General features: G+C 40.5%; 1 protein-coding gene across 2 annotated transcripts; it reads right to left on the reverse strand.

Annotated features, from left to right (window-relative positions):
• Nucleotides 1–2,456: 2,456 nt before the first annotated feature.
• c3h2orf50 (chromosome 3 C2orf50 homolog) lies at nt 2,457–15,612 on the reverse strand. Of its 2 annotated transcripts, XM_043677830.1 has the most exons (5): nt 15,482–15,612; nt 14,173–14,363; nt 9,630–10,098; nt 7,706–7,745; nt 2,457–4,529 (listed from the first exon to the last, which is right to left on the reverse strand). In XM_043677830.1, the coding sequence occupies exons 3-5, from the start codon at nt 9,833–9,835 to the stop codon at nt 4,338–4,340; spliced, it is 438 nt and encodes a 145-aa protein (XP_043533765.1). In that variant the 5' UTR covers nt 9,836–10,098; nt 14,173–14,363; nt 15,482–15,612; the 3' UTR covers nt 2,457–4,337. The 2 variants fall into 2 exon arrangements, with proteins under 2 accessions (XP_043533765.1, XP_043533759.1); XM_043677824.1 differs by lacking the exon at nt 14,173–14,363.
• Nucleotides 15,613–27,639: the final 12,027 nt, after the last annotated feature.

The raw sequence follows: 27,639 nt of genomic DNA on the forward strand, positions 1-27,639 counted from the left end.
AACGGACGGCTTTCCCTATGCTTTGCTTTTGCATGATCTCCTCATCAATATTTCCATGTGGTCCTTTGTACCTGAAGTATCTGTCAGCATAATGCAAGACCTGATCAGTTCTGCCATTAAGATGCTCGAGCCACTAATTGATAAACTCAGAGCTTCTGAATCTGATCATCACTTTCCTGAGAGTAAATTCCTCACCTCTCAGTTTACGTGCTAATACTGAGGCATCATTGATGCCTAATACTATCCTGTATTTAATTAGAATATTGTTACTTTGAGCAAATTCACATGATTCTGCCAGCTTTGTTAATAAAGACACGTATTGATCTAAAATTCCTTTTCACCTTAGGTCCTAATATTGAACATTAACACTTTATAAGTTACATTTACTTGTCATTCAAAGTCTTCAAGTCTATAAAATCTATGCTGTCGGTTTTTTTTGTTCATTAGGGAGATGTATGGTTGAATTCATTTTGAAACAGTCTCTTCCCAGCAGTAATAAGTGTACAGCTATGCATAACTACTCTTGTTCTTTAAATAGATCTGTCACAATTTTGTCACGTTGCCATTGGGAATGGAAAAAAAGAACTGCCAGTTCTGTTTAATATCACCTTTCATTTCAGCTGGGAGAGGGTAAATTGCTGCCATTATATTCTGCCCAGAGTTTCAGCTCTGGCTTGCTTCTTTGTTCCTTTTCAGTGATTTTCAGTGGCAGCTTTCACAGCTTTGAACATTTATGTATCTCTCCATTGGTTGTTGTGCCTCTATATAGCTCTTCAATATTCAGTCTCAACTGCAATCTGACACTATGTTCTGAGTTCAGTCCAGTACTACATTGTCTGTACTATATCTTTCATTGAACTGGTTGCAAGATGGCTCTTCATAATTATCTTGTGGTTGAGGTCACATGACTACAGAAAGCCTGGAGGCTCAAGTCTAGTGCTGTGTTATTGTATTTCAATGTCATACAGAGCTCTTCCTGTCTTCTGGCGAATATTTATCTTTTCAGATTTAAACAGATTATTTGGATAATATTACTTTGCTGTTTCTGGAGCATTGCACTGTACAAACTGATTGACATGTTTTCCTTACACTACAGCAGCAACTAAAATTCAGAAACACTTTATTGCTTGTAAACTTAAGTTGTGATTGGCTCAGTATGTTTTCCTTCTGTACTTCTTTTCATATACCAATCCATAAAAAAAACATTGGAAGGAGTACAACAGTTAATCAATTTACGAAAAAGCGCACGCCGCGAGGAGTGGCACCACCAAGTGCCTTCCCCGAAACTGTTAGTAGGTGACCCTCTTCCTCCCTCTCCAACACCCCAAGCTCCTGTACCTCCCACCACCCCAATCTCCAATGACTAAGCCTAACATACCATCATTACCACCGCCACCACTCAGTCTTCCCAATTCTGGTTCGTTCGAAGGGGTACAACAGTTAATCCAAACAATGCGTGATTACATCATCAATGTAAGTTACACGTATCCCCCACATACATTATTTCTACTTTATATCAGCTGTACTTATCATATCATTCCTGCTTTTACAGTACGTTGGTGTTATTTTAAGTTCTGGGAACACAAACATTTTTCCCCATATAAATTAATAGTAATTGCTTCTCCGCTTTACATCATTGTGACTTATGAAAGGGTTCATAGGAATTCTCTACTTTCAGATTGCAGGGGAAACTGTCAACCTATAGTCAATTTTAACATGCATTGTTGACATGAGGGAAGTGAAAGTACTACCGCTTTTATGTCAGAATAAAGGTCTTTACTTTTATTTATTTTATTAACCAGTTAACAATGAACAACAGTTTTACAAGAAACAGCAATTTACTGGGGAAAGGGGCAGCAAAGCCAGACCCACCGTACAATCAGTTCACAGGGAAAAGAGAAGGAATCTCAAATCCCACCTTACCATATCGAAAAAGGAAACAGTAGAAACAATCACATACAAACAGTCTGATAAACCGAACAATAAAACACTGCATATATCACAGACACCCCTGGCAACGCAGCAAACCATCTATCCCTCCCACCTTCCGGCCAGTCTAAAGCAGCTGGACCGTACGCCCCTTCTGGCTAGAATGAGGCCTTTATTCAGAAAAAAAACAAAATCAGACTACATAAACTCCACTCCTTTGAGAGTGTAAAGTACAGAGTTTTGACAAGTAAAATGTTATTAAATATTTCTAACTCAAGTTGAGAACCAGTTGTTATGTCAATGGAACATTTCTACATTACTTCTGAGCAAAGAGTGCCATCTACTGTTTCTGTAAACAATTGAATAAAACATCAGAAGTCACCTGACACCAGGTTATTGTCCAACAGGTTTATTTGAAATCACCAACTTTCAGAGCACTGCTCCTTTGTCAGGTGAGGTGACTTGACGAAGGAGCAGTGCTCTGAAAGCTGGTGATTTCAAATAAACCTGTTAGACAATAGCCTGGTGTCATGTGCCTTCTGACTTTGTCTACCCCAGTCTAATACTGGCACCTCCATGTCATGAATAAAATATCAACATTCAACCCAAGGGCTTCACTTTTGAATAAAAGACTTTACAGTTTTTAGCAACAGGGAAAACAAACATGGTTCTAAGCTTTTTCTCGGACATCAATCACACCCAAGATTCAATTAACTTTTCTAAAAACACTACAGAAATTATATAGGCACACTTGCCAAATAGGTTTTCAATAAAATGATAAAAGCAAAGGAATTACTTAATACATTTGCAAAATTGGACTTTTGGATTCATTACAGGGAAAGATGATAATTGTTGGAGAATTCCAGCATAAACTACTTCAGGTTAGTGTGACAGCAACACAATAATGCAGAAATGCTCACAGGAAAACCATTATGTAGCAGTTAAAAAAAGCATTTCTATCTCCCAAACAAGTATAAACTTTTGTTAAAGATGCTCCATCACTCAGTACCAAAAAGGCCGTCAGAAAGTAGCCAACCCAGGTCACTCAGTTCTTCATTTGTTGCTGTCAGCTTTGCTTTGGCTCAGGAAGCAGTTTGATTTCCTGCTATTGGTCACAAGTCTTCTGCTAACATTTGTAATAGGCAGATACATCAGGACTCAGATGCAGGGTAGACCAAGGCCAGGTCATCAATGGTCATTGTAGCCGGGTGGGGGAATGCAATAGTCGAGTTGTTGCTCAATGCTGTGGGAAAATGTCTGACAGACTCTTGGCTGATGGCTTTCCAAAGAAACAATTGTTTGAAGGGTCACAGATTCTGGCAATGTTTTGCACTCAAGTTGAAAAAATGTTAGGACTGGGAATCATTTTCTAATACTCTGTGTTCATTTCCCAGATTCGGTGTAACCGAGTAAAATTCATTTCACTTGATAATGGGTCTCTGTCTTAATCTAAAAAGAGCACAGCTTTGTGAGGTGATCTTCGGATTTCACATAGTAGTCATCTTTCAATGCCTGGAGTGACACTGTCAGTACTAATTAGGAGTTAATTAATTCATTATGATGTAAGACTGTTAAGCCTGGATTGTATCTGTTAAACAATGCCATTTGGGATGAATTTAAACCCAGGATCCAGACATCAAAGGCGCAATCACCAATAATAATGTGAAAAGGTAGGGTGTACAACAGGCTACGTTCAAAGGCACAGAGAGCTTTGGGGAAGAAGAATTTGTACAGGTTGAAAATAGTACAGATGGTAAGGGGCAAAATATGAAAGGAATTAAATTCAAAGATTGAAATTAATTTCTTCAAGATGCTTCTAATCTCCCACCCAGCTCTCAGCAACTTTGAGGTCTCCAGTCCCTGAGTGTTTGCAACACCCCGAATGCCTTTGATCCATCTCATGGCTCTGTTCCTTCTCACCAGCCCTTATCTTCACCACCCCCTGCCCTCAATGTCTTTGCCTACACTGCCATGGCTGTCCCTCCTCACCAGATTTTAAAAGGTCCCAGTGCTGGAGTAAACCCAAGCCATGATGTTGTTAGCATCCCCTCCCCCACCCACTGCCAACTGATCCCTGAACCATTTGCTCCGTTGCCCTGTGGCTGTGGCCTGGTCCCACAAGCATTCTCACTGGACAGCTTACCCAGCCTTTCATTCTGTCTGAGTGAGTTCCTACTGTCAATACCAGCACAATCTGAAGAATTGCTTTGGATTCCTTGACTTTAAAGTTGCGTCTCCATGCAAACTCCCCTGGACATACTTCCCCAACCCAGATACATCCCCCTCTTAGGCCCCAAAATATTAACTTGGGGCCTAAGTCTTTAATTTGTCTATTTTAACAGGATCAGTTAAATATTTCCCTGAACAAATATCAATTTCATGATTTTTTTAAAAAAACTTTCATTCATTTAACCTAGGACAAGCTCATTATCCAGCTTTTTCTTTCGGTTCTCTTTCTGAAGCCCAAAGTCCATCCTTATTATTGTCTGGCCAAGCTGGGAGTCTATTCTACTGCCAAATGTCTGATTTGTGGTATTTGGAACTTTGTCAGAGAACACAGGGATGTATTCTGGTAGTGGTTCCCTCACCTTTAGTCTTCCCTGGAGAAAGAAAATGATGAAAATGAAGTTAAAAACTATTACTTGAAAAGGCATGCAGTAAATGCATTGTGTTTACATGGAAAAATAAGAGAATACCGAGCTAAATCCAAATATATTTGTTCATGTTCAAGGATCTGTTGATTTGAGCATATTCCAATCTCTAAGTAGTTCTGCACAGATTTAATTAACATTTATGCATCTCAGAAACAATAATTTCTACCTTTACAAATTCACTCAAAATTTCATCCCATGCCACTTTTCTTTATGAAAGGCGATTGGGATACAAACCTCAAGAATGCAGTTCCATTCTCACTCACAATGAACTGCAGCTCACCATTGCTACTGATTTAAAAGGATGCTGGGTAACTTCAAGGCCTTGAGAAACCATGACAACATGATCCACCATTGGTCATACCACCTCAAAAGAGTTGGATGCAAGAGTTTAAGTAATGCCATTAGACAGAACACTTTTCATCTTGGCAACACAGATTTCTGCCCTTCCATACAAAACTGTCTTTGCATATAGGATGCATATCCCGCTATTCCCTTTTCATTCATGTATTCATCCAGGTGCTTCTTGAATGCTGCTAATGTATCTCCACCACCACCTCTGGCAGTGTGTTGAAAAACATGCCTCGCACATATCTTTTACACTTGCCCACCTTGAACCTGTGTCCCCTAGTAATCGATCCCTCCACTCTAGCAAACAAAAACTCATACTTTCCACTCTCACCATGCCATTCAGTATCTTACAAACTTCTATCAGGTCACTCCTCAATCTCCTGTATTCTAGTGAAAACAAACCCAGTCTATCCAAACTTCCTTCGTCGCTAAAATCTTCCATACCAGGCAACATCCTGGTAAACCTTTTCTGTACCCTCTTCAAAGCATCAACATCCTTCTGATAGTGTGGTGACTAGAATTGTAGACAACATTTCAAGTGTGGCCTAACTAAAGTTCCATCAAGCTGCAACATGAATTGTCTATCTTTATACTCAATGCCCTAAGGCCTCTTTTACTACCATACTGCCACCTTCAATGATCTGTGGACTTGCACACCCAGATCCCTCTGCATATCAATACTCCAAATGGTTCTGCCATTCACTGTATAATTTCCACCTGTACTTGACCTTCCAAAATGCATCACTTCACATTTGTCCAGATTAAACTTTGTCTGCCATTTTTCTACTCATGCCTCCAACTGATCTATATCCTGCTGTATCCTCTGACAATCCTCCTCACTATCCACAACTCCACCAATCTTTGTATCATCTGTAAACTTACTAATTAGACAGCTACATTTTTCTCCAAAATCATTTATGTAGATCACGAACAGCAGGAGGTCCCAGCACTGATCCTTGTGTGGAACATGACTAGTCACTACCCTCCATTCTGAGAAGCATCCTTCCACTGCTCCCCTCTGTCTCTTTGACTAAGCTAGCTTCTGTATCCATCTTGTCAGCCCACCTTTGATACCATGTAACTTCAGCTTTTGTATCAGTCTGCCAGGAGGAACCTTGACAAAAGCTTTACTGAAGTCCACATAGACAATATCAACTGCTTTTCCCTCAATCTTCGTTACCTCCTCAAAAACTCAAGTTAGTGAACTACATGGGTTTTTCCTGACAATCAGCAATGGTTTGATGGTCATCGATAGATTCTTTCCAGATTGTTATTGATTTCATGTTCTGTCCTGACCTGGCAGGTTTCGAATCCTGATCCCCAAAACATTACCTGGGTAACTGGATTAACAGACCAGTGATGATACCACTAGGCTGTCACCTCCCCAAGTTGAGCAAGAAGAGGACAGCATCCTTTCATGAGTCATCTTCAGTATTACTGCTGTCACCCCTACCTGCCGCTGTTGAAGTGCAGTATCTCTCAGTATGAGAAGATCCCTATTACTCACCCTCTATGCTTCCCAAGTGCTAATGTCTGTACTGGTGCACAAGAAGTATGCATTGAAAAACAGTAAGTCACATGTACTTTATGACAGCTGTTAATTTCAATGCAGGGAAGAACATGAGACTATAACATACTTGTTGAAAATTGAGAGGTAGATTCAGAGGGGCAGATGCTACAATAGAGTTGATCAAAGAAGAGATGGACAAGTTAAAATTGTGAGAAAGACCAGGCAGAAGCTATAAGACATATTCTTCTTGGACACTGTAATGGTGGGCCATGAAAGTCTCTTTGCAGCAAAGCAACAGAGATGGCAAATTTTAAGACTGCAGTGACTCGTTTTCTGGAACAGAATCATTCTCTCACTGTCCACCTACAAAGTTCTGCTGTAAATTCAGCTTCGGTGTTCTGTGGCCTTGGAACTGGAGACATCCATTGGCAAAAAATAAACCAAATTATGAAAAATTACTTTCTCACTGATATTTTGACACAGCAGGCATTTAACACATTTCTTAAATCCGCCTCTTAAAACAATTCTATAGTCCTTAAATCACTTAGAAAGTTGTTTTTTTTGTTGCTAAACTAGAGCCGCAGAATTAAAGTGAAAGGAAATGAATATTTAAATAACTAGTATAGGTTGTTACTCTTGCAACTATTTCACGGCCCAGTTGCAACAGGATACTTGGCGTGAAGTCTAAAATAATTCATCTAATACTAATGAAAATGGTGCAGGGTTTCTAAAACTAGGGTTAGGAATTAAAACACTCCATGTATCCAATAATACTTTGATAGATGAAAACAGAAACAGTGTGCTGAAAAAATAGAAAGCTGACCTAAACATTTGGAACCAAGTAAAATCTGTTAATGCCTTCTCCTTATCTAAGCAGTACAGCTGTATTTTTGGAATGTAAAAGTGCATTAGGATCAATTTTGCAGTATTTATTTTCACTACAAAAATGTTAGCAATTTCTGAAGTCCCTTTTTCTTTACTTTTCTCGCAATCTTAAAAATTAGGTTTTCGATTCATTTTGGCACATCTAAGCAACTTTGGCAGAAAATTTGTTTGAAATTAATACAGAGTTCCACTTCTAGATGAAAGCACCACATAGATTTGACAATATAATGACAGAACCGTTTTATCACGTAGCACGAACAAACAATGCATTCTCAAGACTGAGAAAATGTCGTCAAATGCAAATGTAAATTATACCAAATGTATCTTTACAGGAAAATATTTTGAAATGTAACCTTTTCATATTAATTGCAATACTTACCTTGTCATCATAATCTTTCAGAAAACTCCAGTTCTTTTCCCTGGTAAGACAAAGGACAAATTCTTAATGCAGTGGGGAATATGGCAAAAGGAAGGTGCCATTATAATTTATTGTATACATATATGTTTCTTGAGAAAGCCAATTTCCTTAGGACTGCATGAGAATCGAAAGGTAATTTGAAGTTCAGGTCAATCATATCCAAACAACAGTAAGTACGGAAAGATAGAACTTATGTACGCAAAAAGATTAGTTTGCAGTAACACCACAAGATTACGTATGTTGTTTCAGACCTGTAATTAAGAATCTATTGCACTGGTACAATTACAGGACCAATTTCACTTTGTAATCAGAGGCACACACCATACAAATTCACAATAAAGTGAATATCAAGTAACAACAGCACAAATAGAATTGATGTCGTTATCCAAGTGAATTAGTCTTTCATGAATACACTACTTAATGCCCATTCCACAATGGAATTAAGTTATGTATTAAGCGAATAAAAATTACAATGCTCAGAGAAACAAAATAAATATCTATGAGAATGCTGAGACACCATCCTATATATAAAGTAACAGAACTGTACAGACTTTAGAAAGCGCCATGATTTGGCAGGTATTGAGAACGGTTGACTGTGCCAGATCATTCCAACAGGCATAGAGTTTCACCTCCTCTCCATGTTGCCCTTGAGGATGCTGTGATAGGGATGAGATTATTCCCCTCCTCTCCTGGAATATAGCTTTACAATGAAGATTTGGAAAGAGATGCAGTAAGTCTAGTTGGGGGTTCATGCCATGCAGCTCCATGGTGCAAGACTCTGTCCTCTCCAGGCTGTTCCCAGGGGTGCACAATTCTTGCAATGTTGCTACTAAATAGAATCCTCAGATGACCACCACAAGCAAAATCTTGCAGATGCTAGAAATCCGAAATAAAAACAAAGTGCTGGAGAAACTCAGCAGGTCTGGCAGCATCCGTGAGGAGAGAAACAGAATTAATATTTCAAATCTGATATGGCGCTTCCTCAGAACCCCAGCCAAATCTGCTCAGCTTCACCAGTACTTTCTGCTTTTGTTACTACTAGCATCATGACCTGGTCAGATTCTTGGTCACCATAAAGTAGATTGGCTACCACCATCTTGTTTTCAGTCTGGTACTTATACGGGCTGCTTTTTCCAATATGGCACAAAAACACACTAGTCAAATAAGAAGAAGGTTTTTTTCCCCGGGTGTTTTTCAATATATAATTTCAGTTACATCACACTATAAACTTTTGCTATAAATTCTGTGTCTTACAGTCTTATTCTTCACAATGACCTGATGAAGGAGCAGCGCTCCCAAAGCTAATGCTTCCAAATAAACCTGTTGGACTGTAACCTGGTGTGTGATTTTTAACTTTTTTACACCCCAATTCAACACCGGGTCTCCAAATCACGAGTGAGAAGAGGCTCCTATCTTAAACAGTATGTAGTTTACTGCATAAAAGCAATCAGGTATAGGTCACATTCCTATGACATTGTAAGACTATGAGGAGACCTAATAGTAGGTTTAGCTATTAGTTAGCTAAAATCGCTTCTACCGTTCCCTGCCCAAGTCCTTCAGAGATCATCAGAGAGCTTAATGTAAGCTTCACCATCAACCCTTTCAGAATCATTACCTTAACCAACAAAGCTGCTGAAGGACTTGGTGAAAGGCTGACTTAAGTCTGCCCAGAATGTATTGGCGTTTCACCGTTTGTTCTGAGAGTAACTGTTGGAAAAGAAGTTGTGGGAGTTAAAAAAAGACAAGTAAAAGCACATCCACCTCAAACAAACGGTTCTGCCCTGGCAGAAAACGGAGTATGAAAGCGTTGGTGATTTCTTTGTAAAATAGATTGTTTATTTGGTTAAAGGTGCAAGATGGGTGTTGAGCAGAGAAGCGAGCTCACCATTCTCTGAGTCCCTGCCATTCAGCTCGGAGGAACTCTCTCCACACTTGGTCTTGCTGCACTGTGCCCAGGTAAAGGTTCTTGCTCTGGGATCGGTTGCCTGCCGCTGCTTTACCGTAGCCAGGGAGGGTCCCAGCGTTGGGTTTCTCTGCCAGACGGTAACCCGCCGATGTGGTTCGGCTGAACTGCAGCTCCTTGCTCCCCATCTCCCCGCAGAGCTGCTCCCCTTCACCAACAGCTTCCCTCGGCGAATGGGCAGCTGTGATTTCTCTCTCTCTCTGTTTTGTAGGAGGGAAAAAAAACCCCTCCCAATTCAGCGGGATTTCTTCAGCTTTGGCGAGCCAGTTATTCGAACTGGAGAACTCTGCTATGTCCCAGGCAATAGCAGCTTGTTTACTGTCGCTATTAGAAACAGGAACTCTGGAAGGAGCAGCAAGGCGAGAGGGAATTCACCGGAATCAGTCAGCCCCTACAGGAAGACAGAGTTGGGGAGATAAAAACAGGCAATCAGCACCAGTATTTACTGGTGGGACAGAGAGTGAAAAAACCAGTTGAATTGATAGTTGAATTATCCTGCTATAGTTTCTGTTGCCCGTGGTGAGCTGCAAATTCCAACATAGAAAAAGGGATTCAGACAAGGCTGCAGTTGCCTGATGGCGTAGGGTAAGATTTGGAAGGTTGACTAAGAGTTGGAAGATGAAGTGAGGACTTTTGAATTGAGAGGCAGGGAACCTTTGAAGGCTATTCAGGGTGGATGAGGGCAGATTGCTGGTTTTTGTGTGTGGTTTAAAGAGAGATCGATGATGAGGTGGGGTTCTCTGTCCTCAACAACATCTCATCCTTACAACCCTCTGGAAGTCAATTTCTAAATGCCAATTTCTTATCATCATCCAATACAGGAAAGCATTCAGACAGCTCAACAACACCAAAATAGTTAACTGAAAGCAACAACCAAAAAATGTTTTTTTCTTTGTTCATCCACTGGATGACGCTCATGAATAAAATTTTAAAAACAGTTTCTGGTTGTTTGGAGTCACTGAGTAGGGACTAAGGGACTCCCATATTGCCCAGGGAGTAAGAGTCAACAACATTGCTGTGGGTGTAGAGTCACATCTAGGCCAGACTAGGTAAGGATGGCAGTTTCCTTCCCTAAAGGACATTAAATGTTTTTTTTCCTGGCAATTGACAATGGATCCATGGTCATCATTAAACTCTTAATTCCAGATTTTTTTAAAAAAATTGAAATAAAATCCCACTGTCTGTATTGTGGGATTCAAACACAGATGCCAGGAACATTCCCTGGATCTCTAGATTAACAGTCCAGCAATAATAGCACTGGGCCATTGCCTTCCCTAAATTTCCCTTTAAAACAGAAGCTAACTGCTTGCATATCGAGTCCCAGCAAGTTAACATACAGTGGAACCTCGATTATCTGAACAGGACCACAAGGTCCTGATGCTTGGCTAAACTGGCATTCGAATATCCAAACATTTACTTACCAGAACAAAATACTCCCCACCCATGTTGTTCAGATAATCAAGGTTCCTCTGTATTTAAAGAAGCTTTTGCTGTTCATCTTGATGTTATTTACAATTTTACCTTAAAGCTTTTTTTCTTCCTTTTTTTTAAATTTGCTTTTGTTGGATTTTTTTTTAAAAACTTTCCCAATCTCCTGGTTTACCACTAATCTTAGCTATATGTATGTTTTTCCTTCAAAAGGATGCTGTCCATAACTTCCCTGGTTAATCAGGGTTAGCTATAGCAGGGTCTTTATCCCCTCAGCATCCGAGAGGTTTAAGCTTTTAATCAGCATCATTATGTTTCCCACTTTCCCGCTGGGAAGTGTCCCCTGATTTCTCACCCCTTGACTTTAAAAATTGGAATCCAATCCCACTGTCTGGATTGTGGGATTCAAACACAGATCCCAGGAACATTCCCTGGATCTCTGGATTAACCCAGGACTTAAATCATCCCACTGCCTTGTGGCTCCTGAATGTCAAACCACAAATTATCCATCTGCTTGCACTGGACCTACAGGGCTAACCATGTCCCACTAATTTCCCCACATCTAGTTTCTAGGTATTTCAAATCAACCTGTTGTGATATACCTCGGGAGCAGATGGAACCTGAACCCCACCTTCCTGACTCAGAGGTAGGGACACTGCCGCAAGACACCTGGCATTTGGTTTTTATCCAAGGGTGGGAGAAGAAGAGCCGTATAGTAATGAGCTGAGATTAGATAGTAGAGTGCGATAGAGTGTGCTAATCTGCGCACAAAAGCTTCTTGCTGCTTAACAGGGACAATCTTGTCGTCCAGGACTTGGGTTTCAAATGGGTCTTTTTGATCTTGGCATTGAGAAGTGTCTTGCTCGACATCACACCCAATTATCCAAAGTTTCCATCATAGCCATGTTGATCAGGGGCTGTGAAGATTCCACCAATTGGATATATTTTTATTTATTGATAGTTATTTGTGTCTCTTTAGTTTCTGCTTCTATTCTTCAACAATGATGACTTTGAGTTCTGGTAATATACCAACTGGTGTACAGTATTTCCCTGTTATTTTCGCAAACTTGCAAACCTGGAAGCTACTAGAAGAAATTAACCCTATTATTTCCTGCTGATTTACCCTTGACCTTTTCATATTCTCTTTTTTTTTAGAAAGGGTCCTATTTACAGCTGATGGTGTAAACATGGATTGCTTATCTCTCTTTTAACCTAGATCTGTCCAGATTAAATTTGTAGGGAATTCTATTGGGCCCACCATTGGGACTTCACAAATGTAATAAAGATTGTGGGCTCATGTCTAAAATTTGGGTTGAAAGTCATATAAAACACCTTCACAATTTTTAAAATGTGTGGCCTTGTCAAAGGAGTTGCTTTTAGAAATGCTGCATTTTAGATTTTAATCAAAGTTTTATTTGGGTAAAAATGAAATAATTTAAGTTATTTCTTTTAAGACGTTAATGGTGAGGAGAAAGTGAGGACTGCAGATGCTGGAGATCAGAGCTGATAATGTGTTGCTGGAAAAGCGCAGCAGGTCAGGCAGCATCCAAGGAGCAGGAGAATCGACGTTTCGGGCATGAGCCCTTCTTCAGGAATGAGGAAAGTGTGTCCAGCAGGCTAAGATAAAAGGTAGGGAGGAGGGACTTGGGGGAGGGGCGTTGGAAATGCAATAGGTGGAAGGAGGTCAAGGTGAGGATGATAGGCCGGAGTGGGGGTGGGGGCGGAGAGGTCAGGAAGAAGATTGCAGGTTAGGAAGGCGGTGCTGAGTTCGAGGGATTTGACTGAGACAAGGTGGGGGGAGGGGAAATGAGGAAACTGGAGAAATCTGAGTTCATCCCTTGTGGTTGGAGGGTGCTTGTTACAATGTTTGTGTGTGTATAATATATATATATATTATTATTATGAATACACAGCACTGTGTTTGAAATACTATAGCATTAATATATCAGTTACATGCTTTAGAAGGAAAATTTAGTATGACCACATTGTTAACTATTGAACTCAACTTATCAAGTTGTGGATAATTTATAGATAAAATAACTCAGTAATGTTTTAAACCTTTCAAATTCATGATCCTGAAACAAACATCGATTGACATAGAAATTCATTTGTGTCACTAATGTCATAAGGGAAGGAAATCTGTTATCTTTATCTTGTCTAGCCATGTGATTCCTGACCCATGACAATCTGGTTGACTCTCAACTGCCCTGAAAGGTCAATTAGGGATGAACAACCACTCACATCCCACAAAAGAACAAAAATAAACATGTTATTTACGTTAGGGCCTGGGTGTCCTTAGAGAAGGAGCACGCGATATCGACCAACACCCTGGAGTTGTTCAGGGAGAGGTGGGCGCCGCAGGGAGTGAAGTGCATCATTTCTCCCTCCAACTCTATTTTGATTTAGTCCCTACCCTCCCCTTCACTGTTTGATAACACAGCACTGTCCTTTGATGTGAAGGGCAGTGTTTGTCACTGGCCACCCGGGTGTTTTCCTATCTTCCTGGTGGTGGTAATTGCATAAAGATTCGTACACCTTGTGTCTCTCACTGTGTCTCACACCTGCACACACACATCATGGGTGCTGGGGAAAAAATAATAAGCACTACTGCAGTTAGGCGGTAGTGTGGGGGAAAAACAAAAGAGAAAATAAAAAAAAAATAAGAGGACATCAGCATTGCCTTTTGTGAAGGGCACTGCTTGTCACTGGCCACTCGGGTGTTTTCCTATCTTCCTAAAAAAATATAAACACGTTATTTATATTACCCCCAAATTGCTAACCCCAACTTTCAGTAACTACTATGGATTACTGAGTTGTCAGGTGCTTATTTTAATAAGTCATTGCAGGTCAATTGCAATCAAAATTGTTCCAGGTTTCTGAATTGGCAATGAAGTGGTTTAGGACATTTTTAGGTGGCTTTCAGAGGCCACCCCTTGATCCTATCCGTGCTCCTTGATTGGGTTCAGATCAAGGCACATAGTGGCCTCTCCAACCCTGTTAACCTGGTTTGGCTGGCAGGAAACAGCCTTTCTCTCACCTGCTGGGGTGGCAGGTCATTGACCTAATGATGAGTTGAAGCCCTTAATTGGTCAATTAGCTGCCACTTAAGGGCTTTAAGTGGTTAAGTCAGGAAGGTCACCAACACACTGATTCATTCTGCATTCAGTTGCTGAGGTGGCTGCAGCCTTGTGTCCCCAGGCTGTGACCATGGGCCAGTGAACTGCAGATCTGAAACAAAAATCAAAATTTTTGGCAAAACTCAGCAGAGTTAGCTGGATCTGTGGGGAGAAAACAGAATTAACTTTTTGAGTCAGGTGACTCTTAGAGTCGTAGAGTCTAAGAGACCCTTTGGTCCACCATGCCGACCAAGTTTCCCAAACTAAACTAGTCCCACTTAACTATGTTTGGACTATATCCCTCTAAACCTTTCCTATTCCTGTATCTGTCCAAATGTCTTTTAAATATTGTAACTGTATGTGCATCTACCACTTCCTCTGGCAGTTCATTCCATGTACAAACCACCTTTTGTGTGAAAAAGATTCAAATAGGACCTGAGGAGCATCTTTCTCCTTAAAAATATGTTCCCCAGCTTTGAATACCCCTACCCGAGGAAAACAGAACCTTGCTAATCACCTTACCCATACTCCTCATGTTTTCATAAACTTCTATGAAGGTCACTCCCCCCCCCACCAACCTCCTCCACTCCAGTAAAAGAAGCCTACCCTATAACTCAAACATGCCAGTCCCGGCCACATCCTGGTAATTTTTTTTCTGAAGTTTCTCCAATTTGATAAGATCCTTCCTATAGCAGGGCCAGAACTGTATGCAGTACTTCAAAAGTGGCCTCATCATGTCCAGTACAACCTCAACCTGACACCCTAACTCCTATACTCAACTGTCTGAGCAATGAAGACAAGTGTGCTAAATGCCCTCTTAACCACCCTGTATACCTGTGTCACAACTTTCAAAATGGTATGTACCTGAACATCTCAATCTCCCTGCTCAACAACACTATGCAGGGCCCTACCATGACTTTTCATCAGAATACTCCTCAGTCCTGATGATATATTAAAATGTCTACGTTTTGGAACACTCTGTTGGGTAAAATATATTTTCCTAAGCTGATATCCATTTCAAGATAGAATGAGTCATCCTTGATGAGGTGGAATGTTAAAAAAAAAATCAAACCATTGCAGCTAACTCAGCTGACATAAATGTGCACACTATATCGGAATTGCCATGTACCAAAGATTGAGGTGAATTTTGGTGGAATTTGCTTCCTTGTTCACTGTAACCTTTGACAGAAGTTCTGTAAAACAAAAGCACAGAGATGGCAAAAGATTTACCTGTTCCTTCCAGAGGCTCTTGTTGCTGCTAAACTGAAATTGTGATGAGCTAGTCAGAGGTTCCTATCTTCTTCAGAAGTTTCCTTCCTGTATCATGTTGTCTTGGTATCTGTGCATTCCAGTTTTAGTTGACACTGTGTAGTGGTGGAATTAAAAATGATATCTTCAAACCAGATCATTAAGGGTTAATTGGACATGACAACGAGCAAGTGAATGAAGTGGAGAAGTACGTGGGAAACACACTGAACACGAACACAACTCGTTTTGACTGAGGAATGGCTGCATGATACAGCACTGGTGTGAGATCTGTCTTGCTCGGTCGTCACACAGAGACATCTGGAGGTGTTTTTCTGTGTAATGGAATATCCGGGGAAACACCACAGAATGATGATACAGCATGTCATCTTAGATTCAGAAGGGAACTTGCCCTATTCAAGGGACTTCACCTTGGACCGGAATTGCAAATGGTGCCAGGAAACCCGACTTCTCCAGCCCAGCTGTCGTAAAGCGGGGGTCCCCCTCGGGCAAGAGGCAGTGCGCCTTGTGGCTGAAAGTCATTTCAGCACTCATTAGTTTGCATGTGTTTCTAATATATCTAAAGTAGATTACTGCTCAATATATATTTACTGCTATGCGTACATATTTACTGCTTATTTATCACTTAATGTACTTTCATATATTTATCTCAATATATTAATTTACTACTTAATATATTCATCACTGTTTAATAAAACATGTTCCTACCAATAGACTTGTTAATTAGTTTCACTTAACTCACTATCGAACCATAATGCAATTACTGTGCCTTGTAATATACCTTTGCCTCAGCTTAGATCTCCAAGTCCTTAGTGAATTTTTAATTCACTTTGCAACTGATAAGCTAGGATTCATGAAACACTTGGTGAGACATCTGATTCCACGTATAAAGTTTATGTATCATATATAGTTGATGTTAAGCATTCTATGTCTGAGGTCAATGAAGGCCTCAAAATATCTACTATTCTGCAACAAAGATTGTGTAATTTTAAGTAACATTTTGTATAGCTGCTTTTACTTTGCAATAATAATATAAAACGCTGGATGTACTCAGCAGGTCTGAAAGCCTCTGTGGGTGTTTCAGCTCAATGATATTTTGTCAAGACTGGAAGCATTGAGAAATGTGGCAAGTTTTAAACAGAAACAGGGAATGGAGGAGGGCCGGAGATCAAAAAGGAAGTTCCAGAATAGGTGCTTGCTTTGCAAACCTAATCTCCCTAGTATATGGGAAAACATAATAAGCAGTAACTATTGTTTCACCTGGTGCAGTAGTGAAGAGTCTGTGACCAATGGTAACGGAGGAGGTTAAAGGCTATGTGTCCTATACCTGGAAGCCCAGATCACTTTGACTGCAAGAATTCACTTAATCATTGCAGTAGTGTAGTTTTCCTCCTGAAACTGAAGGATTGTTACCACGAACAGAAGTAGAACACCCAAAATCCAAAGCAACATCTCCCAGCATCAAGTTACAGCTCTGGCCACTGACAGCAGCACCGAGTGGGAAAGACAGGCCCAGGGCTTGGGAGATCCAGGGCTCTTTGTGGAATCAGGGAGAGAAAGAATCCTGCTTTTCCAGCTGGCCCAATGAAGGTTGCGAACAAAAATAACTTCAAAATGAATCAAAAAGTTAAAATGGTCGGGGACCTCTCAATGAGCTTTCCTCCCTTGCCCAAATCTCCATCTCTCCTTGATTGAGCAACCCCCAAACATGACCACACATCCACAACAGTGAAACCCAAGTCCTCAAACTCTGGTTAACATTCCATGTATGAAGTGTCCATTTTCCCCCACAAGCATCTACTTTACTGCCTTGTTAGCTAGATGCTCCATGTTTGTTACGTTAAAAATAGATATAACAATATAAAAAAATGTCAAACTATTTCTGCCAAAACAGAAACAAATGTATTTTTTTTCCAATGGCACAGACAGTTTTGTTCCACCAATGATTTATTTATAGTTTTAACTCATATAAAATGAGTAGAAATGTTTGACATCTGCTTGCTCTGAGCATTGTTTCTGCATGCAGAATTGAGTTCATATTTAAATAGTTCCTGGATGTTTAACAGACTAGGTTACCTTTTTGAAATAAAACACCTACAGGCCACGTTTTAAATGCATTCATAGAGTCAGAGAAGCCCAGAAAAAGACCATTTGGCCCATCATGACTGTTGGCTCTTTGTAAGAGTGACTTAGCTCACCATTCATTAAATCAAAACGTTAATAAAGCAGTGACTAATTCACAAAGGTAATAAATCCCTTACAGATCTTGCAGTAGGAAGCCAAAATAATTTACTTGGGAAGTAATTAATTGAACTGGTGAATTCTTTAATTCTTAAATTACACTGCTTTGAGGCAATGCAGTGTTGTTATTTTATCGTCCTTGTGACAGTGCAATAAAAGCAGGAAATTCAAGATTTGCCATTGATTTAAGTGGGGAAGAGAAGTAAAATACCTGATTGTCAAGGCTAATACTGGAGTGGTAGAAAAGTTCAAAGATTGAAAACCCTCTGAGGGAATGAATTCCATCACATCTCCGTCTTAAATGGGAGATCCCTTATTTTGAAACTGTGCCTACCTCCACGTTCTGCATTATCTTATGAAGGGAAACATCCCGTCAGCATCTGCCCTGTTTACTTCACTCAGTGTCTCATATGTTTCAATAAAGTCATCTCTCATTCATTTACATGCCAGCATGCTCAACATTGTTTTGCAAGACAACCCCTCATCCCAGAAATCAGCTTAATGAACCTTCCCTGAACTGCTTTAGATGCTAAAACATCACTTCTTAAGTACTGGTAGTTGAGTTGTGGTCTCATTGAAGTCCCATATCATGTAACAACATATTCCTACTATAATACTAAACTTGCTTTACTAATTGCTTGTTTTTTTAATAGATATTTTTATTGAAAATTTAACATATTTTTACAAGTTTACAAAATTAAAAAAACCCAAGTATAAACATTGATATACAATTAAATCTTAAATAAATACTAACCAAAATTTAACAAAAGAAAAATACTGAGAGAAAAAAAGACAAAACTCAACTAACTACTAATCTAACCTACAACTAACCAGAGTGTATAATTAAGTCTCTTACATTATTTACTAATTACCTGTTAACAATTACTTGTAGTATAGAACTTCAAAACTGAGTGAAAGTGAGGACTGCAGATGCTGGAGATCAGAGTCGAGAGTGTGTTGCTGGAAAAGCACAGCAGGTCAGGCAGCATCCGAGGAGCAGGAGAATCGAACGGCTTAAGCCCTTCCTCAGGGAGATAAATATCTTCTATTTGCACACACCAGATTTGGAAGCAAGAAACAAATGTTTGAAAAGGAGATTGGCATAGTGACACGTCAGGAAGATTTAACTAATCCTGGTTAGCAGATTAACTACAGTGTCAGTTGGATAGACCGTGTTTGGTTAGGGTACAGTCGTAGGTAATTGGCAATGTCCAATACCCTTTCCTCAATGAAAAAGTGTCACACGTGGAAACATTCCCTTTGTCTTTTCTTATGATCTTAACTAATGGCAATAATGGACAAGTCAGATCCCAGCGTGCAATGGTTTGATAGATTACTAATTTTATATTTGTAGTTTATTTACTATGGGGTCAATCACTGAACATATTTCCAAGAGACTGAAAAGAGTATACAAGGTTATTACTATTTGAAATGACCTGCCTAAAACTAACAGAAAGATTCAAATCTTTTATACCAATGGATACTCAAACCTCAGAGAAGGATCACTGTTATTGCTCAAGCTCCTTGTTCAATTGGCATGCCTGTACTCTGTTTCTTTTGGCAAATTTCAGCACTAACTCAATGCTATTTTCTTTAGTTAATGTCTCTACCTGCCAATGTCATATACAGCTTCTGCTTCTGGAGTTATCCTGTAAGCAACTCAGGATTATTTCTCCAGCCTTGACCGCTTTGAAGATGTCTTTCTAGGGCTACAGACCTTATTTCTCTGGAGGGATCTATGTTGTGCCTGTCTGCTTCTGGACTCCTCTTGCTAGGCAGCAGCAGTCTTTTTATTTCTCTTCTACCTTTTTTCTAAGGCACCAAACTATTCACCTCAAGGGTTTTGAAGACTTCATTTAAGTGCAAGTAAACAAAACAAAAATCCAGACACGCCTGTACCAGTCATAGCACAGATCTAAACTGAAACTAAAACTATGTCCTCCCCTTCTTAATATTCACAATATAGAAATGCAAAATAAACTTAAAGCTATACATCATTCCTCCACTATAGAACCCAGGTCTCAAGCAATATTATGAACCTTCAACATACAACAAATAAAAGGCACTGTGTCTGAATATATGTAGCTGAAACACATGCAAATGCATCATACTGTGAGACAAACTGATCATCTTAAGTTAGTTTCCAATTCAATGCTGACACAGTCAGGATTATTTAATAAATGTTGTCCTATTATAGAATTACATCCAATGTTGAATGTGGTGTTCAAGGGATTGGTCACATGGGCTGGTTGAGAATGAGTGGCACACTACTCATTGCAGACAGCTAAAGGACATTCATTTCTACCTGTACCTGCATGCTGACCTTTTCTAGTTTAGGAGAAAGTGAGGACTGCAGATGCTGGAGATCAGAGCTGAAAATGTGTTGCTGGAAAAGCGCAGCAGGTCAGGCAGCATCTAAGGAACAGGAGAATCGACGTTTCGGGCATAAGCCCTTCTTCAGGAAGGGCTTATGCCCGAAACATCGATTCTCCTGTTCCTTGGATGCTGCCTGACCTGCTGCGCTTTTCTAGTTTAGGTACAATGTTACCCAGATCCATCTGCACTGCAGCATTCTGCAGTCACTCTCAATTTTAAATCATATTCTGCTGTTCTATACTTCCTGCCAAAGTGCGCAGCCTCACATTTTGCCACTTTCTAAAGTGTATACCAAACTTGCTTTTTCTGAATAGGTAAATTACAAACCTAAGGCAATTACTGGAACAGACTGAGTTAACTGGAAGACTTGAATCACTGCCGCCTCAATTGCAAAGGATGCACCATCTACACATGCATTTCAGTGTCTATGGGCAGCTGCTCAAATCGAAGATGGCACAGACCAGCCTAAAGTAGAACAGAATTCCACCTTGAGCTGGAAACTGCCTTATCCCCATTTGTAAAAAAAAACTTGCCTTTTTTTAAATAAAACACCTAACTCCTGATATTATTGCATAAGTTTTGGATGACTCCCAAGGTAGCAGTTTCAGCAGTATCAAGCAGGAAGGCAGCAACGGTTCTGGAAAGAGGTGACAAAGGCTTATGTGTGGGACAGAGATTGGATGAGGGATATAGTGGGGGAGGAGTAGAGTGCAAGAGGCAAGTGGCAAACAGCAGATAAAAAGCAGTGTGTCAGCTGTGCATGAAATCATGAATCAGCTAGTGAATGGATTGACTGCCGTGTGGACATGCACCACTACTCCTGTTTGACATCAGGAACTAGAATGTAACAGAAAAACTTAATGGAAGCTTGTCAAACTTTACAAATCCCATTGTTTGTTAAAGCATTGTAATCAAATGTTGGTACCCAATCAAATGTTGGGTTTTGTATGCAGTTCAGAAAGAAGAAATCTGTCCAAGCACAGGTTAACACACAAGATCTTTAACTGAGTCCACCTTCAATTTACACTTTATGTGGATCAGAATAACATAAATTGAAGAAATGCTTTGTATTATGAACCCTCAAATTTGGGATGTGCATTGATTAATAGTAAGAATTTTGTGCTGTTCAGGATTTATTTTAAAACGACAAAAACTCATGTTCATAAACAAAGAAAATTCCTGTCCAATTATTTGACATGTGAATCTGTAAACCATCTGTCTCAGATAAGGAAGACAGCAATGGAACGCCTTGTAAAGGTGAATTAGAAATAGATGGCAGGTAAAAAAACTCAGAGTTGAGTATGTTTTGGAAGAATCTGTCATTTTATTGTACAGGATACAAGTGAATTGTGAAACAGGTGTCTTTTGAACTACTTGTTGTGAATTGACACCACATAATATCCAATATATTTTACTCAGTGCAACATGTTTGTTACTGTGCCATGTGTATTCAGAATCACCATTCTTCGCTGTACTAGCAAAATGCATTTGGATGAAAACTTCTTGCATCCTGAACTTTACACAAATTACAACCAAGGCTGCAGAAAATTGTGCTTTAAAAAGGCAGAAGGAAATAGCCAAAATGAAATACAGAGAGTGGAAATTTCCCATTTTTGCTTGGTGTTTTATTGAGTTACATCTGTCCGCCTTGGCTCAGAATGATTAGTTCCCCACAATCTTCTGCTCCACATCTCAATAATTATGAATCTGGACTGATCAGTGCCCATCTCATGCAATTGCAGGAGAGGAAAGCCACAGCAGGAACGTTCTGGCATTTGTACCATTGGTGTCATATTTTAAATCTAGCTGCACACCAATTCAGATGCTGCTACTGTTCCTCATAGTGTGGGTTCGATTTCATCACTTGACTTTGACGGCCTGTGGGATGCAATTGCCATCCAGTCCTTATGAGCACAAGGCCAGCTCTAGTAGATGGCACAGTTCCACAATGATGGCCTAGTATTTCATTAATTATCCCCCTGCACTGTCTTCCAGGGACAAAACCAACAGTGGTCTGTAGATGTGCTGTCTCATTATTCTCCTCCACCTCCTCCCTCTGGAGGCTGAACAGCAGCAGCTGGAGATTTCTGTACCTGCTGGGCTCACTGGATGATACTGCAATTGCTGTGTCCTCCTACATTGCCTTTGGATTTGAAGCAAGATCACAAATACTTCAGCTACAATAATCTCCAGGTGAGCTGCATGAACAGACAAATCTGTGTAGAATGTCAGAAAAATGACACAATTTTATTGAAGGATTTCCTGAGCCTACACCTCCATTCTAACGAAGCCTCATGTTATGACCTTACAAAGTGTGGTGCCCTCCCAAGGTGTTCATTGTTATGCCTTGATAAGCAGCATTAAAGTATGTAATGTATGTTGCAAAGCTGAAGTTTCCAAGCTATGTTAAGGGGCTAGAATTCAGCCACTAAGGCTGTTCCATCAACATCACATAAAGAAATGGACATCTTTCACATCACAAGGCCATGTCCTTGTTCAGTTCAGTAAGATGTGGAGGTGCCACTGTTGGACTGCAATTAATGACACGACACCAGGTTATAGTCCAACAGGTTGATTTAGGAGCACTAGCTTTTGGAGTGTTGCTCCTTCATCAGGTAGCTGTGGAGGAGGATCACAAGGCAGATTACAGTGTCAGGGTGGTGCTGGAAAAGCACAGCAAGTTAGGCAGCATCCGAGGAGCAGGAAAATCAACGTTTCGGGCAAAAGCCCTTCATCATGTCACACTCCAGGTGACCCCACTACACTATACACTCTCTCTCTCTCACACACACACACACACACACACACACTCTCTCTTACATACTCACACACTCAAGCAGACCCTGTCTCATACGCGCACTCTCTCTAGTACACAGACACATACACCCCCAACATTCACACCCACAGACACATCCTCTCACGAGCTTATAATCCATCACATTCACACACAATCTACCAAGCACGCAAACACACACTCTCTCACACACATGCTCACACACACACATTCACTCACTCACTCTCTCACTCTCACTCTCATGCACAAACACACACATATGGGGTGATTTTGCATTTGCAGAATTATACTTGCAGAGATATTCTATTTTGCTCAAAAAGCGCACAATCTGTAGTCAATCAATGTAGGCAATCAATCCATTAATATTTTATAAATTCCTACTTTGGAAATAGAATACGTCTGATTCAAGATTAGGGTAGAGACAGACTCTGACCTCACATCTTGAATCCAATTTGCCCATCAGATCAACAGATCTACAAAAGATGCCACCTCACTTGTCTTTCACTCTTTCCTAGAACATTTTGACACCAAGAACAGCTATGTAAGAATCCTACTCATTGACTACAGTTCAGCCTTCAATACTATTAGCCCCACGAGACTGATTATAAACTTGGTGATCTTGGACTGAGCCGCACTCCACAACTAGATCCTCAGCTTCCTAACTGAAAGGCCACAATCAGTGAAGACTGGGGACAATATTTCATCTTCACTAACACTCAACACTGGAGTTGCCCCAAGTGTGCATACTCAGCCCCCCTACTGTACTCACTGTATATCCATGACTGCGTCACCAAATACTAGACTAATGCCATTTACAAGTTCGCTGATGACACCACCATAGTCGGTCGAATCTTAGATGGCGACGAAACGGACTACAGATGGGAGGTGGAAGGCCTGGAAAAATGATGCACTGAGAACAACCTAGCTCTCAATGCCGGCAAAACCAAGGAACTCATTATTGACTTTCGGCGGGATGTTACCCATGCTCCCCTACACATTAACAGCACAGCGATGGAACGAGTTGAGAGTGTCAAGCTCCTGCAAATGGTCATGAACAACAAGCTTTCTTGTACTTTTCATGTGGACGGACTGGTTCCAAAGGCCCAACAACGTCTCTTCTTCCTCAGGCAGCTGAGAAAATTTGGCATGAAGGTAAATACCCTTGCCAACTTTTATAGGTGCACCATTGAAAGCATTCTGTCTGGATATACCACTACCTGGTATGGCACTGTACCATTCAAGATTAGAGATGGTTACAGAGAATGGTGAACTCGGCCCGGACAATCACGAAGGCCAACCTCCCATCTATAGAATCCATCTACCAGACCCGCTGTCAAGGAAAGGCTGCCAGCATTCTCAAAGATCCATCCCACCCTGGCAATGTTTTCTACAACCTCTACTATCGGGGAGAAGGTAGAGAAGCCTGAACACACGCACCAGCCGGTTTCGCAACAGTTTCTACCCTACTGTTGTTAGAACACTGAATGGACTCACAAACTCTTAACATTCGCCTGTACCTGTGTTTTTGTTTTTGCCGGTATTTACCTATTATTTACTTATCTATGCTATTTAACTCTGTGATCTGCCTGAACTGCTCACAAGACAAAGCTTTTCACTGAGCCTCGGTACACGTGACAATAAATTCAATTCAATTATTGTCTGAGCTGAGATGTCACCTTTTTTTATAAAACCTTAAGTTATCTTGAGAATGTGACTTAAAAGGAGTTCTGGAATTTACATATTAATGAACCAAAACCTGTAACCCATTCTAAAAGGTGAAAGACTTAACAGCAATCTAGGTTTGTTCGATATATCATTTCAATTGCATGACACTGTAACCTTTTCTATAAATTCTGTGTCTTATGATGCTGCTCCACAGCTACCTGATGAAGGAGCAGCGCTCTGAAAGCTAGTGCTTCCAAATAAACCTGTTGGACTATAACGTGGTGTTGTGCGATTTTCAACTTAGTTCAGTAAGAAGCAACAGTCAAGAAATGCCACCAGCAGATACTTCTGAAAAATGTTGCAAATCCACTGGTGTGATAGGTGCTCTGATATCAGTCTCCTCTATCAGGTCCAATGGCCCCAGTATCGATGCATTGGCTACAGTCAATCAGGCACAATGAGCGAGCAACATTATCTGCACCCCTGAAATTCCATGGACTGCCCCTGACCCTCATTGCTGAACGCCCCCCTTAGAGTGAGTGAGTCCCACCAAAATGACTGGGCAGGATAGTCCTAATTGAACCAAACCCAGTTCCCAGATTGATGTCACAATGTCAAGATTCTGATTTTTTTCATTTTCACCCCATTTTCCCAAATTTCTCACCAGCCACACCAGGGAGGGGAACATTCTACACAAAGGATTTCCCCTTTCAGAGTTTGTGTTGTCAAAGCCAATGTAACTGCCCAATGTCTGACCATGTAGCGTTGGCTATGTTGAGACACAATGAGCCCTCTGGCTGCTGACCACACCGCTCATTACAGGATTTGGATTTGATGCCCAGTGTCACATACAAATTGGACATTGAAGAAGTGAAATTTGTTTTTGTTGATACTCACAATGGCATCTTGCATCATATGGAAGTCTGTAATCATAGCATAACTATGTGTTCACTCTGCACACATCTCTTTGGCCAGGCAGAATGAAATGTAGTTAGCTCTTGATGAATCAGTGACCTCCTTTACCCAAAAGTGGGCAGAATACTGCAAGGTACTGTAAATATTTCCAATACCAACCTGCAAGCGACCAGACACATAAAGCCTCAATGTCACGGTCACCTTCACAGTCACAGGAATATTCTTGTCGTGCTCTGAGTTTGCAGCTATGCTCACAGCGGGTGGTATATTTCACAGAGTAGTTCTGGTTCTGATTGAGGTTCAGCTGTCAGAATTGGTCCCTGAGCACCTGACGTTGCGGTGCCCACTGCAGCTGCTACTCACACCTTTATCTCCCTTCTCTTCGCTGCTTTGCAAGGTCCATTCTTCAAGTCACGCTATAACCCAAGGGCATTGTCTGATTGTGCACCCATGTCTGAGAGAAAATGCTTTTTGGAAAGGCCTAGAAGTCAGGGAAAATGCCTCAAGCACCTGCAACATCACTTGCTGCAGATGTTTGTGATTTTGAACAGCAGAAATCACCCAAACGTTTGCAGAATCAAAGCAGCAGTCAAAAGAAACAAACAAACAAGCCACCTGTAAGTAGTTAGTGATTCCTTTTTCTTTTTTTTCTTCTTTCTTTTTTCTATTTTTTTTCTTTATTTCTATCCCCCCACACTACCACCTGACAGTGATAGTGCTTTGTGATTCCTTTGATTAACACTGGTAGGGGAACCGTCAGGTGTCGAAATGTGTTCAGTCGTGCAAGGTGATCAGAGGGCATCATCTGGAGTGTTGAGTGGCAAATGGCAGCACTTGTGAGCTGATTGACATCATTATAAGCCAGTGCTGTGTAATTTTGCTGGTCATTCATTGCAACCACATTTATGCCCTCACGGAAATAACATCTGAGCCAGCTCGCACCAGAAGTGTACACATGTGCTGCAAACACTACGTTGGATACCCAAATGCACCCACAGGGGTGTTACAATTCCAAATTTTGCAAAAGTCTTTATTCAGTGAAACAACAGAGAGCTGGCAGCCAGTAGAGGGTTTTCCTCCCTTCATGTTGAGTGACCAGTGGACCAATTTATAGAGAGTTTTGTTGTAGAACATGAGAGAAATTACCAACATTCATTTACATAGTGTTAAATGGTGCTTGCTACATGAGTTTAACTCAGTGGTCATTACTTACTATTAATGGCATAAAGACAACAAAGGCTATCAGAAAGGAGTTAAAAGGCATCTGGATGGGTATATAAATAGGAAGGGTTTAGAGGGAAATGGGCCTAGTGCTGGCAAATGGGACAAGATTAATTTAAGGTATCTGGTCGGTATGGATAAGTTGGACCGAAGGGTCTGTTTCCATGCTGTACAGCTCTATGACTCTATGAGTGAAATGAATCTTATTATGGTGTTTAAAATTCTGCTTTTCAATATCTGTTAATATTGATGAATATTCGGTAAATATTCACTGGCACAATCATTTACCACTTTCATATTGACAGTTATGAAGATGCAAATCTTAATGCCTTACATTGGTACAGTCAGATGGGAACTGATGGAAAAATAAGCAGGCTGAATATAAAGCAGGAATGGTGATTTTCCAGCCTGGGGAAGTATTTGGGAGTTGAAGGGTTCTGAAGGATCACCATCACTGAATCATGTCAAAGGATGGAATTAGATCACAGAAAGAAATCACGAGGAAAGAAATGGTGAAGCTGTACTTGCATCTGAACTGGACATGTCTCAGTGCCTCAAAACAGTGTGCACATGCCTCTTAATTTAACAGAAATACTCAATTTCTTAGCTGTTTGGTCATTGAGATGGTCATTGATGGGTCACAGATGGCAGAAGGTTTTATTTTCTGGTGGGGGTTATTTTAAGTTCTTAGCCAGATCACTCTGTCGAGCTGTAGTCAAGAGGTGATTATTGCACTGTCCCAGAGTTGACTCATTCCTTCAGGAATCTGAATTCATTTCTAGGCCACTGCAAAGATTCCAAGCTGTTACTCCTTCCAGAGTGTGCTGGGTATGATACATGTAACCATGTGAAATTTGAGCACTATCATTTAAGCCAATGATACACAGACTAAAACATGCAGAAGGCAGAA

Source organism: Chiloscyllium plagiosum, chromosome 3 (genome assembly GCF_004010195.1).
Source record: "Chiloscyllium plagiosum isolate BGI_BamShark_2017 chromosome 3, ASM401019v2, whole genome shotgun sequence".
Lineage (NCBI taxonomy): Eukaryota > Metazoa > Chordata > Chondrichthyes > Orectolobiformes > Hemiscylliidae > Chiloscyllium > Chiloscyllium plagiosum.